General features: G+C 40.0%; 1 protein-coding gene across 1 annotated transcript in view; it reads left to right on the forward strand.

The window, feature by feature from the left end:
- UNC80 (unc-80 homolog, NALCN channel complex subunit) overlaps positions 1-14,118 on the forward strand; it is a 221,469-nt gene that overhangs the window by 161,671 nt on the left and 45,680 nt on the right. Inside the window, 7 exon segments of the mRNA XM_070458587.1 lie at positions 1,839-1,928; positions 2,651-2,752; positions 5,126-5,306; positions 6,450-6,718; positions 8,069-8,203; positions 10,425-10,563; positions 11,747-11,843. Of these exon segments, the coding sequence (XP_070314688.1) occupies positions 1,839-1,928; positions 2,651-2,752; positions 5,126-5,306; positions 6,450-6,718; positions 8,069-8,203; positions 10,425-10,563; positions 11,747-11,843 (1,013 nt within the window).

Genomic DNA, 14,118 nt, shown 5'->3' on the forward strand with positions numbered 1-14,118 from the left:
AAATATGTGCATTTATTTACATCTTCTAGAATCTGCCCCACTTTTACATGCTTCTATTTCCTTGCATGTTTTCCCCACTCTCACTGACATTTTAGCTCTGCACTGAAGTAGCCAAAGGCTCCCTCTCAGCTACAGAGCTCGTAACACTTGTCTTCAGATGCCGAGAATCCTACTTTAGAGCATCCTGGTATTGCTTGTGATTGTTCTGGAGCTGCCCTGGGTTTGTACACCAAGAACGCTGGGACGAACTCTAGTGATCAGGCGACCCACGCAGAGACACTTATTTTGGCAGTGAGTTGACTGATACACAGTCTTGACTTGCCACTGACAGAAATGATTGGAGAAGCAGGATATATATATATATATATATATATATGCCTTAGAATACATTAGGTGAATCAAGAAAGTATTTTTAATGGTTATGGCAATTATGTACCTCAAGGGAAATGCAATCCATAGCTACTCATGCCTGCAAGGTTTTAAAGGAAAAGTAATAAGTATACCAGTACAATGATTCCTCTTTTATCTGGAGTCCTAACTTTTGGCCCAGACATAAGTAGAAAAGACCTGTGAGAAAACCAGTTCTCCAAACCTATGTATCTGATTTCAGGAGAAAAGGTTGTTAGGTCTCCTCCAAGTCTCACCCATTCATCCTCAGAGAATCTCTCAAACCCAGGGAAACAAACTTCAACATCCATTTTCCCTAGGCAGTGCGTTCAAACCCAGGCTCCACCACAACCAGTGTCACTGAAATAAATCAAATGACAGGCTCTCTCTAGCCTCAGTTTCTTTTTCAGCAGTGCTCAACATTAGTGCAGGTTATACAGGTTTTCTCCCTGGGGTGGGAAGATCCCCTGGAGGAGGGCATGACAACCCACCCTAGTATTCTTGCCTGGAGAATCCCATGGACAGAGGAGCCTGGTGGGCTACAGTCCATAGGGTTGCAAAGAGTCAGACACGACTGAAGAAACTTAGTATACCTACATGTACGCACGCACGCATGCACACACACACTCTCACAAGTTCTCTACATGGGAAGCCTTGAATATAGAATATAGTAGATAAGTGCTCAATCATTGAAGTTCATAATACTCTTAATGCTGCTACTAAACATGCCTTCTTCCTGATACTGAGGCCAGTAGATGCCACTGTGTCTCCACAGCTCATCACTCAAGGCTGTACTATAATTGTACCTCGTTTAGCACTATGAGAGCAGAGAAGATAGTTTGTGTCACAGGGTCTTTTTTAAATTGAGGTGTGTATGTTAGTAGCTCGGTCATGTCCAACTCTTTGTGACCCCATAGACTCTAGCCCACCAGGCTCCTCTGTCCATGTGATTGTCCAGGCCAGAATACAGGTGTGGGTTGCCAGTTGCTTCTCCAAAATTAAGGTATAGTTGATGTATAATATTATATAAACTTCAGGTGTACAGCCTAGTGATTCACAATTTTTAAAGGTCATATTCCATTTATAATTATTGTAAAATACATTCTATGTTGCACACTGTGTCCTCGTAGCTTATTTATCATATATTAATACATATAGCTTGCACCTTTTAACCGCTACCTCTATCTTGCAAGAGCTTACACAGTCTTTATGTTATCATTTTTTTAGATGGCTATGTGCCTGTATATATTCATGTATATGTGTGTATAATATATATACACATATATGCACACATATAATAAACACAGTGTAAGATATAAATACATATATATATATATATTCCTTATAAGAAATTACCTTGTTTTTATGGCATTTTTGTCTTTCATCTTACTGTTTGGCCCATAATATGATCTCAGTAAATGTTTTTTTAAGATTTGTTGTTGTTGTTCTAGGAGTGTCTGGAGTTTTTTAATATCCCAGAATCACAGTCAACACATTACTTTCTCATGGATAAACGGTGGAACCTTATCCACTACAATAAGGTAAGACTGTGCAGCGATGGTGCTCGTGGAGAGTTGTGTCCGAAGCCCGTTATGCCTTTTCTGAGGGTAGCTTCTCTCAGGGGCGTGCCACTGTTTCATGGTGGGGAGTGTGGCTCTTGGATCACACTGTCTTACTGGCAACATAGGTTTGGACTGGCCGCTTGGCCTTCATACCCTCCAGTTTGCTTGCCTGTAAAGTGAAGGTGATGACGGGGTCTACTTGAGGGCTGTTGTAATAATTGAAGAAGATAAGTCAAGTAAGGTATTTTGTCACTCATGATTATTACATCTAAGTGAAAGTTAAGTTCCCATATTGTAAGGACATATATCTATTTGGAATGTTAACATTGTTCTTGTTTCACTATATTAAGCATGATTATGGAAACATGACCTAATGAGCAAAAGGAAGCCTCAAGACCACTGGTAGCACTTTATAGTGATTTTCTTCTTCTTCCAGAATGTGCTTCAGTAAATTGCCTCTGGCTCCCTTGCTCCTGATGGGGCACTTGGGATTGGGAAAGTGTACCTGGGGAGTTTGAAGCTTTCCTGAGGAGAGGCTTTATCCCTGGGATTTTGTAGAATTTGGCTGGGGGGTGAAATAGTAAGAATGTAAACCATTAGATACATAACTTATGTTTGTCTTTCCTTTGGGGAATGAGAAAATGAGAGTCAGAGTTTGGTCATTTGAACTCTGTTTTTGTCTTTGTGTAACCCCACCACAGACCTACGTTCGGGATATTTACCCATTCAGGAGATCCGTGTCTCCACAGCTGAACCTTGTACACATGCATCCAGAGAAAGGACAGGAGCTCATTCAGAAACAGGTGCCTGACCACCACAGTTTTCTGCTATTATTGTGCCATGTTACTGGGATAGACAATCTGTAAATGGTTGTTGGCTCTGAGATCCTGTCATTCTGTTATGATCTCTAAAGAGAGAAGGATGGGTTCTTGATCAATAGACAGTTCCCCCCAAATGGTGTAATTTTTAAGTTTTGCAAATTGGATCATAATGTAAAGGTATTAAATACTTACTTGGAGTAGTACTTTGATGAATCATTGGGTATAAATAATAGAAATTTTCTGTTTTATTTACCTACTAGTTTCTAAGTATGGATTTTCATTCCAGATTGGGAATACATATAATGTAGCTATAAGAAGGTTGTCTCAGAAATTTCTGCTAGCTGGAAAAAAATAAAAGGGATTAATGGATAATGCATGCCTGTATGCTAGGTGGCTTCAGTCATGTCTGACTCTTTGCGACCCCATGGACTGTAGCCCGCCTGGCTCCTCTGTCCATGGGATTCTCTAGGCAAGAATATTGGAGTGGGTTACCATGCCCTCCTCTCAATGGATAGTAGCGTACCTGAAAAAGGCATTGAACCAAGGTTCAGAGATCTGGACTCAGTCCTAGCTCTGCCTCTGACCAGTGATCTGACCTTTGGTATGTTTCTAACTTCTCTTAAACTAGGAGGAGACAGAATAAATCTGCTGTACTTAGATTGAAGAGCAGAATAACATTCATACATCTCATCACAAATCAGACTGAACTTAAGAAAATTCACTGTTTTGCATGTGAAATATAGCTGTAGTCCACAGTTCGGATGATGCAGTTTTAATGTGGTCTATGTGTTACGTTCATTTATTTTTAATAAAATATCAAAACAGAGGGCTTCCCTCATAGCTCAGTTGGTAAAGAATCTGCCTGCAATGCAGGAGACCTGGGTTCGATTCCTGGGTCGGGAAGATCCTCTGGAGAAGGAAATGGCAACCCACTCCAGTATTCTCACCTGGAGAATCCCATGAACAGAGGAGCCTGGCAGGCTACAATCCATGGAATCCCAAGAGTCGGACATGACTTAGCAACTAAACCACCACCACCACATGTTACATCCATTTATTTTTAATAAAATGTCAAAACAAAAAGCTTTCATCTTCTCAATTTTTCTGCACATAGCAAGATTGCCAATTTGGCATCAAAGTATTCAAAGATATCTTCATGAGATGGCATAGAATTCAACCAGTTAAGTAATTTAAAACATAGTTAATATTAACTACCTTAAATTGCATTGAAAATAAAGAAAATAGTGAATGTGTTACAAAGTGTGAGGTGTTGGGAGAAAAAAACTTAAATATTTAATTTCTAAAGTAATCCCCCCCAAACTATACCAGCCTCTGATTTTGGCAGCAAAATAATGAAAGCCATAATCAATAACAGCTCTTCATGAGCGAGTTGTTTTAAAAAATAATGTTCAAGAACATGTTTTAAAAGAAGAGCATAGGGGCTTCCCTGGTTCTTCCATGGTTAACACTTCACCTTCCAATGCAGGGGGTGTGGGCTTGATCCACAGTTGGGGAGCTAAAATCCCACATGCCTCATGGCCAAAAAAAACTGCATAAAACAGAAGCAATACTGTAACACATTCAATAAGACTTTAAAAATGGTCCACACACACAGAAAAAAATCTTTAGTAAAAAGAGCATAAAATAAGACTCTTACTCTTTGTAAACTCCAGCTTGTGATCTTAAGACTTCGAAGTTCCTCAGGGAGATAATAACATGCAGACTGTGGTTCTGGCTCTGGTCAAGCTGCTGATCATCCTCCTAATCACATCCCCCTGCCCTCTGACCAGGAACAGAAAAGGCACTTGGAAAAGGAACACAAGCCTCACGTTCATGCCATCTAAACTCGGCGCTAAAGGGCCACCAATCTAGGCCCCATTAGCTTTTGTCCCAAAAGATGTTTTTCCTGGATCCCATTCCAGTCTTTAAGAGGCAAACCCAGAACTGACAGGAAACAGCTTAAGGCCTCAGTGGAAATGAGGGAAGCAAGTGGAATTGACTGGCTCCTGTTGGAGAAGGCCTTCCATCTTATGACATCCACACAAATGGACCCTACTTAATACTGAGCTGTTCTTGACAATACTTGCCTTGTGCTCCTTCTCCAGCCTGGCATGAGAAACACTTCCTTCTGTAGAGCAGACAGATGCAGGAAGTGAGAGTCAATTAAGTATTGTTTGCTCTTTCTGCATGGTAAGGAAAAAGAAAATTTTTTCTTCTTCCTTTCACTTCCCCCACCCCTTAATATTTACTTAGCCCTTTTGCTGTTAAAGATTTTACTTTGATTTCTTCAGTCGTGGTGATTTCGGGGTTGCCCAGTTCTGCTTTTCACCTGCTTCTGCCCTGGCCTGCTGCTAGGTGTTCACTCGGAAGCTGGAGGAAGTGGGGCGGGTTTTGTTTCTCATCTCCCTCACCCAGAAGATCCCCACAGCCCACAAGCAGTCCCACGTCTCCATGCTCCAGGAAGACCTCCTCCGACTGCCCTCATTCCCTCGAAGTGCTATTGATGCGGAGTTTTCACTCTTCAGTGATCCTCAAGGTATCAAGAAAGAAGGCTTTCCTCTCTTGGGCATCTTCTCATGGCCTGGTGTTTTCTTCAGCTGGAGAGCATCTCCATCTTAATCAGTACACAGTTCTCTAAATCAATGGCTCTCCGTCTTGAACGGGCATCAGAATCACCTGGAGGACTGGAGGACTTGATAAAACACAGATTTCTGCATCCCACCCTCCAGTCTGCAGTTTCTGATTCAGTAGCTCTGGAATGGGGCTTCGGAACTTGTATTTCTAACAAGTTCCAAGTCCCAAGGCAAGGTTGATGCTGCTATTTCAAGGAGCAAACTCTGAGACCACTGCTCTGAGCTAATCGTAAGCAGTTGAAGAAAGTAGCAGGGTGTTGTTAGGGAAGTACTTGACTAAGTGAAGGACAAGTATTTCTGTGAAGTTCAAGAGGAGGCAAAATGAATATACAGTGAGAGAAGTCAGCAGTAGTTGCCTTTTGGGGGGCGGGGGCGGGGGGGGGGAGAATGGATTTCCCAGAAAGGGATTTGAAGGAATTTTCTCAGATGATAAAAATGATTCATATATTGATTGGAATGTTGGTTACAAGTGGGTATTTTTGTCAAAATTCATTGAATTCTACATTTAATGATATGTGTGTTTTACTCTATATAAATTACCTGAATTGAAAGAGAAAAATGGAGAGAGAAAGGGAGAGTGAGACAGAGAAATAGAAAAGGATCCCTTTTGAAACCACATTCAGTTATTCATTTGGGCCAGTTTACTTAAATCAGCGTCTTTGTGCTCTGCGTCTTCATCCAGATGCTCAGAGTGATGGTACACAAGCTCTAGTCCAACCAGGAGTTAAAAGACCAAGGACTAGTCCCAGCCCTGCCATTTTCTTTCTGAAATAACTTATTTTTTCTCAAAGCCCCAGCTTAGGCAACAGCAACACACCACACTTGCTGGCCCTGTCTTGCCCACAGAGTTGAATCAAAAGGGTGACAGAAAAGTCCTGGGAAGACTCGAAAGTGTTAGAGAAATGCCAACAACACTGTGCATGTCAGCAGTAGGTCTTCACATCCCCGAGTTGGCAACAGCAGGGCCCTAGGGTTGGACTGCTCTGCACGCTGACATGGGGGTTGGCGTGGGGCTAAACCTGCCTCTGTGTCTTCATGTCTCACAGCTGGAAAGGAACTCTTTGGCCTTGATACTCTTCAGAAAAGCTTGTGGATCCAGCTCCTGGAGGAGATGTTCCTGGGCATGCCTAGTGAGTTCCCCTGGGGAGATGAAATCATGCTTTTCCTCAACGTCTTTAATGGGGCTCTGATCCTGCACCCAGAAGACAGTGCCCTGCTCAGGCAGTATGCGGCCACCGTCATCAACAGTGCCGTGCACTTCAATCACCTCTTCTCCCTCAGCGGCTACCAGTGGATTCTGCCCACCATGCTGCAGGTACGCGGGCCTCCTCCCCTGCCTCTCTAGAAGATCAACAAGATCTATGCTGAGATTTTAGCTGATTGAACTATCTGTTTTCGTGACCTCAGAAGGCACCAAATGAAACCCCACAAAGATTTACCAAAGGTCACAGTATTCCATTCTATCCTGAGATCTCCCAGATCTGAGCTGCAGTTCCCCATTTCTTCTGGGCCAGTTGTTCTCGAAGTGTCATCTCTGGACCAGCAGCATCAGCGTCACTTGGGAATTTGTTCAAAACGCACATTCTTGGGCCCCATCCCAGACCTACTTCACCAGAAACTCTGGAGTCATGGCCCAGGAATCTGTGTTTTCACAAAACCTCCGGGTGGTTCTGATGCCCTCAGAAGTTTGAGAATCATTATTCAAATGTGAGGCAAGTGTTCAATTGCTGTTTCTCCCAAGAGATTTTGCAACCTCTCTCTGAAAAGAGGTTTTCAAAATTGCCATTAAATTTGGTATAATGAGGTGGCTGGAGGAGATGAATGTAGCAGGAACAGTTTTCACTTAATCATGTCTAATGTGTATGTGGCCACACTGAGAAGTACTGAATAAAGTTCAGAAAGGGCCTGGAGGCTCATCCTAGTTGTCTATTTTTATGGAAATTTTAATAAATCATGGAATAAGTAATACATGCTTATGTACAGTGGAGTTTGCTCAACATACAGGGGCAAGAAATTGACTTTTCATATCATCAGGGCTCTCTGTCCTCTTTTTAAATAGTTGGAATGTTACCTATTATCTGTTATTATAGCTTCTTAAATAATTATCAAAAACAATAAATGTTCATTATAAAAAAGTTTAGATGAGAAAATAAAGGTCATCTGTAATCCTCCTTCCTAGATAATCATTGTTGCACATCTTGAAAATCCTGGTGCTCTCTCTTCTACATTTTTTAAAACAGAAGTTGGATCATACCATATGTTCAAGTTTTTGCCTACCTTTTCTTTTAGTGTGACACTAAGAATGTTGTGGGCATTTTCCCTGTAGCTACATTTAGCACTACATAGCATCTCTTAAAAAATAGTTGCATAGTACTCTGTTGTATTCATACAAATAATTCACTCAATCCCAATTTGTTTAATTGTTTTCTTATGACAAATTACTAGTCATAAACTTTCTGGGGAAAAAGTATATTTATAATTTTTGCATTTTTATGTATATTTCTAGATTTCTTTCAAAAAGGTATATACCACTTTACACTCCCCTCTATCAGTGTATGAAATCAGTCTTTTCCCTCCATGCTTCCCATGGCTATGAGCTTGTAAAGCAAACACAGCTCTAGTAAGCTGTTGGGGCATTTTCTGAATATGTGGTATCTTCCCACAGGTGTACTCTGACTATGAAAGCAACCCTCAATTGCGCCAAGCCATTGAGTTTGCCTGCCACCAGTTCTACATCCTACATCGCAAGCCCTTTGTGCTCCAGCTGTTTGCAAGTGTGGCCCCTCTGCTGGAGTTTCCTGTGAGTAAACTCTGTGGAAATAAAGAAAGGACCAACCCAATGAGAAGAACCCACTTTGTTTATTCAGAATTCACTAGAGCAGTGGATTCCTGGGCTGGTTATTACAGGTTGTGGATCAGAGTTCTTTATTTATGGATGGCCTGGTCATTTTCCATTTCTGTCATCAGGCTCTCTCAGCTCTCTTTCTTCAACCTATGGAATGCAAATACCCCAAATCATTTCTCTTTCAATAAGAAATTTGTCTTCCTTCAGCATTTTTCTTCAAGCCTCATTTCAGCCCCTAGGATGTAAATAGGCCAATTCTCTAGTTTTTTTTTAAAGTAATAAAAGAATGGAAAATAGAAAATGATAAAAGGAAAAGTTTCTCAAACTTATGGTTTCCTGGGGGGAAGGGATGGTTTTGGAGTTTCGGATGGATGTGTACACATTTCTACATTAAAAATGGATAACCAACAAGGTCCTACTGTATAGCACAAGGAACTCTGCTCAATGTTATGTTGCAGCCTGGATGGGAGGGAAGCTTGTGGGGAGAATTCATACATGAATATGTATAGCTGAGTCCCTTGTGCTATACACCTAAAATTATCACAGCATTGCTAATCAGCTGTATTCCAATATAAAATTTAAAAAAAAAAAGGAAGAGTTCCTGATTCTCAATTCTATCACTGTCCAGCACTTACCCTATTTTATTTTTATGCAGAATATTTTTACCATGTCACATATAATACATGTATTTGTTTCACTAATATGTGTCTCTGCCACACCCCACAGTAGAATTTGAGCTCCATTGAAGTGATATCTTGATCTGATTTTTGTTTGCCTTTGCTTGATTTTAGTTGTTGTTTTGTTTGTATGGTTTTTTGCTTTTGTTTCTGTTTTGCTATAACCTCAGTGCACAGAATGATGCCTGACACACAGTAGGAATTTAATGAGAATTTGTTGTTTTTAATGAATGAATCAAAGCCATTTTACAGAGATGAGAAGTATCTACTCTGTAGATATTTCAATAGATTATCAAATAGAAACCACAAAATACCCAGGGTTTTCAAAATAAGCTTCTGTTTCTCAAACATATTTGATTCCATTATGGAAATTTGGAGGGAAATGCTGAGTCCTACTATCAAAGACCGGAGGAAACACTGGCATAAGCTGTTCTGGCAGTTCACATTTCTATATTTTCAAGAGTTTCCACAAAGATCTCTTTTGTACTGGATTAGCTTTTCCTCTTGATGCTTTTGAACTGTGGTGCTGGAGAAGACTCTTGAGAGTCCCTTGGACTGCAAGGAGATCAAACCAGTCCATCCTAAAAGAAATCAACCCTGAATATTCATTGGAAGGACTGATGCTGAAGCTGAAAGTCCAATACTTTGGCCACCTGATTCAAAGAACTGACTTATTTGAAAAGATTCTGATGCTGGGAAAGATTGAAGGCAGGAGGAGAAGGGTACAACAGAGGATGAGATGGTTGGATGGCATTACCAGCTCAATGGACATGAGTTTGAGTAAACTCCAGGAAGTGGTGAAGGACAGGGAGGCCTGGCATGCTGCAGTCTATGGGTCGCAAAGAGTCAGACATGACTGAGTGACTGAACAACAAGCATTTAATAGATCCTTTAAAATCAGGCATTCCATTCCAAAATCATACAGTAGCATGGTTGGATGCAGAATTATGTAAACTGAATACCACCCGGATAATTGTTATCAGTGGCAGTGTTTATGAAACTTGAATTCCTGATCAAACCATATTTGTACTAAGGTAGGAGTTAATAAAGTAAAATAGCTTTTCTTTAAATGGAAGTATAGCTGATTTACGATGTTGTGTTAATTTCTGCTGTATGGCAGAGTGATTCAGTTTCATGTAAATATGCATTCTTTTTATGTTCTTTTCCATTATGGTTTATCACAGGATATTGCTTATGAGTGGACAGTTAAGTTGTCTCCTTGTTTTGGCTGCTGTGAATAGTGATGCTATGAACATATGGGTGCATGTGTCTTTTTGAAGTAGAGTTTTCTCTGTATATATGCCCAAGACTGGGCTTGCTGGGTCATACAGTAGTCCTATTTTTAGTTTTCTAAGAAACTTCCATACTGTCTCCCATGGTGGCTGCACCAACTTGCATTCCCACCAGTAATGTATAAGGGTTCCCTTTTCTCCACACCCTCTGCAGCATTTGTTATTTGTAGACTTTTCAGTGATGGCCCGTGACTCTTCTTTACACAGGATGCTGCCAATACTGGATCCAACAAAGGTGTGTCAGCCCAGTGCCTGTTTGACCTGCTGCAGTCCCTGGAGGGAGAGACCACTGACATTCTGGACATCTTAGAGCTGGTCAAAGCTGAGAAGCCCCTTAAGTCATTGGGTAAAAGCAAAATTTGCCTTGATATTCTATTTCTCTTTGTCATATTTTTAGTGACTTTATACTGAATATTTTGAACTAAATCAAAACAGCAACATAAGTGGGGCTTAGTATAAGTTAAATGAATGCATTTTCCTATTCCCTGTTTCTTAAATTTCTTGTAATTCTTAAAGTGTTAAGGATTTTCTACCATGAAAACTGGGAGAAATACCAACAACCTCAGATATGCAGATGGCATATGGCAGAAAATTAAGAACTAAAGAGCCTCCTGATGAAGGTGAACAAGGATAGTACAAAAGCTGGCTTGAAACTCAACATTAAAAAAACCTAAGAACGTGGCATCCAGTCCCATCACTTCATGGCAAATAGAAGGGGGAAAAGTGAAAACAGTGACAGATTTTGTCTTCTTGGGCTCCAGAATCACTGCAGATGGTGATTGCAGCCATGAAATTAAAAGACGCGTGCTCCTTGAAAGGAAAGCTATGACAAACCTAGACAGTATATTAAAAAGCACAGACGTTACTTTGCCAACAAAGGTCCGTATAGTCAAAGCTATGATTTTTCCAGTAGTCATGTATAAATGTGAGAGTTGGGCCATAAAGAAGGCTGAGCACCAAAGAATTGATGCTTTTGAACTATGGTGTTGGAGAAGACTCTTCAGAATCCCTTGGACTGCGAGGAGATCCAACCAGTCCATCCTAAAGGAAATCAGTCCTGAATATTCATTGGAAGGACTGATGCTGAAGCTGAAACTCCGATACTTTGGCCACCTGATGCAAAGAGCTGACTCATTTGAAGAGACCCTGATGCTGGGAAAGATTGAGGGCAGGAGGAAAAGGGGGATGACAGAGGATGAGATGGTTGGATGGCATTACCAACTCGATGGACATGAGTTTGAGCAAGTTCCTGGAGTTGGTGATGGACAGGGAAGCCTGCTGTTCTATTAGATGAGAGTTTTTTAATTACCAAAGAAACCACTTTTATTTGTCATATGATTATTCAAAAATAGAATAAAATTTTTAGTACCTTAAGATGAGGAAATTGAGGGTTCACAGTGTAGGAATAAAGTCTAATAAAGAAATACCTACAGAATATCACTAGAAAGAAAATGTTAGGAGTGATAAGCTCTTCTTTGTCCCTGACAGAATCCACTCTGATTGTGTGCCTTGACCTTCTGTCCCTTTAGATTTCTGCTATGGAAACGAAGACCTGACCTTCTCTATAAGCGAAGCCATTAAGCTCTGTGTTACAGTGGTGGCATACGCTCCTGAATCATTCAGAAGGTAACTGCAGACTTTTCCTCTGTGCCTTGCGATAAGGAAATACGGCAAGGGAGACAAAGCTGAGTGAACACAAAGGTTGTTTGTTAATATTAGCCTGTAACATTCTGCTGGCAATTTCATTTGCAAAACTAAATGTCGGAAACTTGTCATAGCAGTTATGAAAAATACAGTAAATCTTCATCAATTTGAAATCCCCTAATTTAGAATTTATGCAGCAGCTTAGATGTTTAGGAAATATTATCCTCATGTGTAATTGAAATTTGATTTGCTATTAATTTCTCAATAGACATTTAATCTATTTAAGAAAACTCCTTTCAGGGAAAAAGAAGAACTTCTGTCACACAAAGAGAAGGAAGATAAATCATGCCTATCATCTTCCAAGAGCAGGGAGCCTAGAGGCCTCACATGGAGAGTGTTATTCCAATTCTAGGATGCTGCTTCTGAGATATATATATGTTTGTGTGTATAAATGATATGTGAAGTGAAAATCAGTCTCATCTCTCTATTAAAATAGGTCTTCTAAAGGCAGAGATAATAATTCAAATGAATTATGGATAGTTTCCTTTTATTATACATGCTTAAAAATAATTAAGTTGCATTTTTTCAAAATGTTCCATTATTCTGACTTAACCAACTCTTTGGCCTTCCTCCTCCTCCTCCTCAATTATGTAACATTAGGAAACCTCTTCCTTTTAATTTCTCAATGAGATAGTCAATAATTTTTATTTGATATGTAGAATTTTTCAGAGTCTGATAAAGTACTCTTTAGCTTGTATAGAGTGGTGTGCTGGTGAACATTTAGTGACTAGATCTCTGTAGCTTTGCCAGTTTGCCAATATGTAGTAATTGCTAAACACAAAATACCAGAATGACGTCACTGAACATGGTGTTGGAAAGAAAGGCATACAGTAGGCTTTCCTTTCTTTTTTTTGGCCCTACCCTGTGGCATGTGGGATCTTGGTTCCCTGACCAGGGCAAGGATCAAACCCTTGCCCTCTGGCAGGGCTGGACTGCCAGGGAAGTCCCAGTAGACTTTCTTGACTGGTTATTTAGCCTTTCCAAAACATCACTGGCCACATGTATTTCAAATATCTTTTACTCTGTGACGTATAATTTTACTTCCCTAAGTGTGTCTTTTGATTAACAAAGCTCTTCATTTTAATATAGTCCAATGTATCACCTTTTTCCTATTTTTTAGTTCTTCTGTGTCCTCTTATGAAATCTTGGCTTACCCAAGGTTACAAATGTGACCTCTTACAGGCCAGGTGCTTTATTGTCTTTACATTTACATTTAGGTTAACAGTCACCTGGAATTAATTTTGGTATGATATAAAGGAAGGGTCAAAGTTTATTTTTTCTGTAGAGATATCTAATAGGCAACAGACCCAGCGCCATTTATAGAAAAGACTAGACTTTCTCCATCATATTGCAGTGCCATTTTTGTTAAACATCAAGTATCTGCAGATTTGTTTTGTATTCTTTATTCTATTTCATGTATCTATTTGTCTATCCTTGAACCAATGTTATACTGATCTTACAACAAGCTTAATCATAAGCCTGACATCTGGTAATATGTCTTTTTATAGTTGTGAAATTTCCATCTTTAACTATAGGAATGCTATTTGCCTTGAAGTCTGTTTTGTCTAACATTATAATTACATCAACATTCTTTTGGTGTTTGCTCTTATTGTCATCTTCAACATTTCTGTATACTTATATTTAACATGTCTCTTAATAGCAAAATATAGCTGAACTTTTAAATGATTCATTCTAGTAAGCAGGCATTTTTCAGACCTGCATCACAATGACTGTTTCAGATCTGATTCTTGCTGTAAAAATGCTTAAGCTTTAGGATTAGGAAGTCAGCCTCCTAAAGAAGAGTTTAATCTTGTCTCAAATTTGTTCCAGCTAGAAAATCACTTTTGGCAAATTACTGAATGAAAGCTTTGTTGATGGTTTTCTGAGGTTCATTTCTCTACATCAACTGAAAAACTCCACCTATTACCATTCTGTTGGGTTGGCCAAAAAGGAAGAGTTTATAGACAAGCCCAAACAAACTTTTTGACCAATTCAATATTATGCTGTCAACCAATTGTATATATGTTAACTCGTATATCCCTTGGACTGTAGCCCAACAGGCTCCTCTGTCCATGGAATTGTCCAGGCAAAATACTGGAGTGGGTTGCCATTTCCTACTCCAGGGGATCTTCCCAACCCAGGGATTGAACCTATGTCTCTTAGGTCTTCTGCGTTGGCAGGCGGATTCTTTACCACT

Source organism: Odocoileus virginianus, chromosome 30 (assembly GCF_023699985.2).
Source record: "Odocoileus virginianus isolate 20LAN1187 ecotype Illinois chromosome 30, Ovbor_1.2, whole genome shotgun sequence".
NCBI classification, from domain to species: domain Eukaryota; kingdom Metazoa; phylum Chordata; class Mammalia; order Artiodactyla; family Cervidae; genus Odocoileus; species Odocoileus virginianus.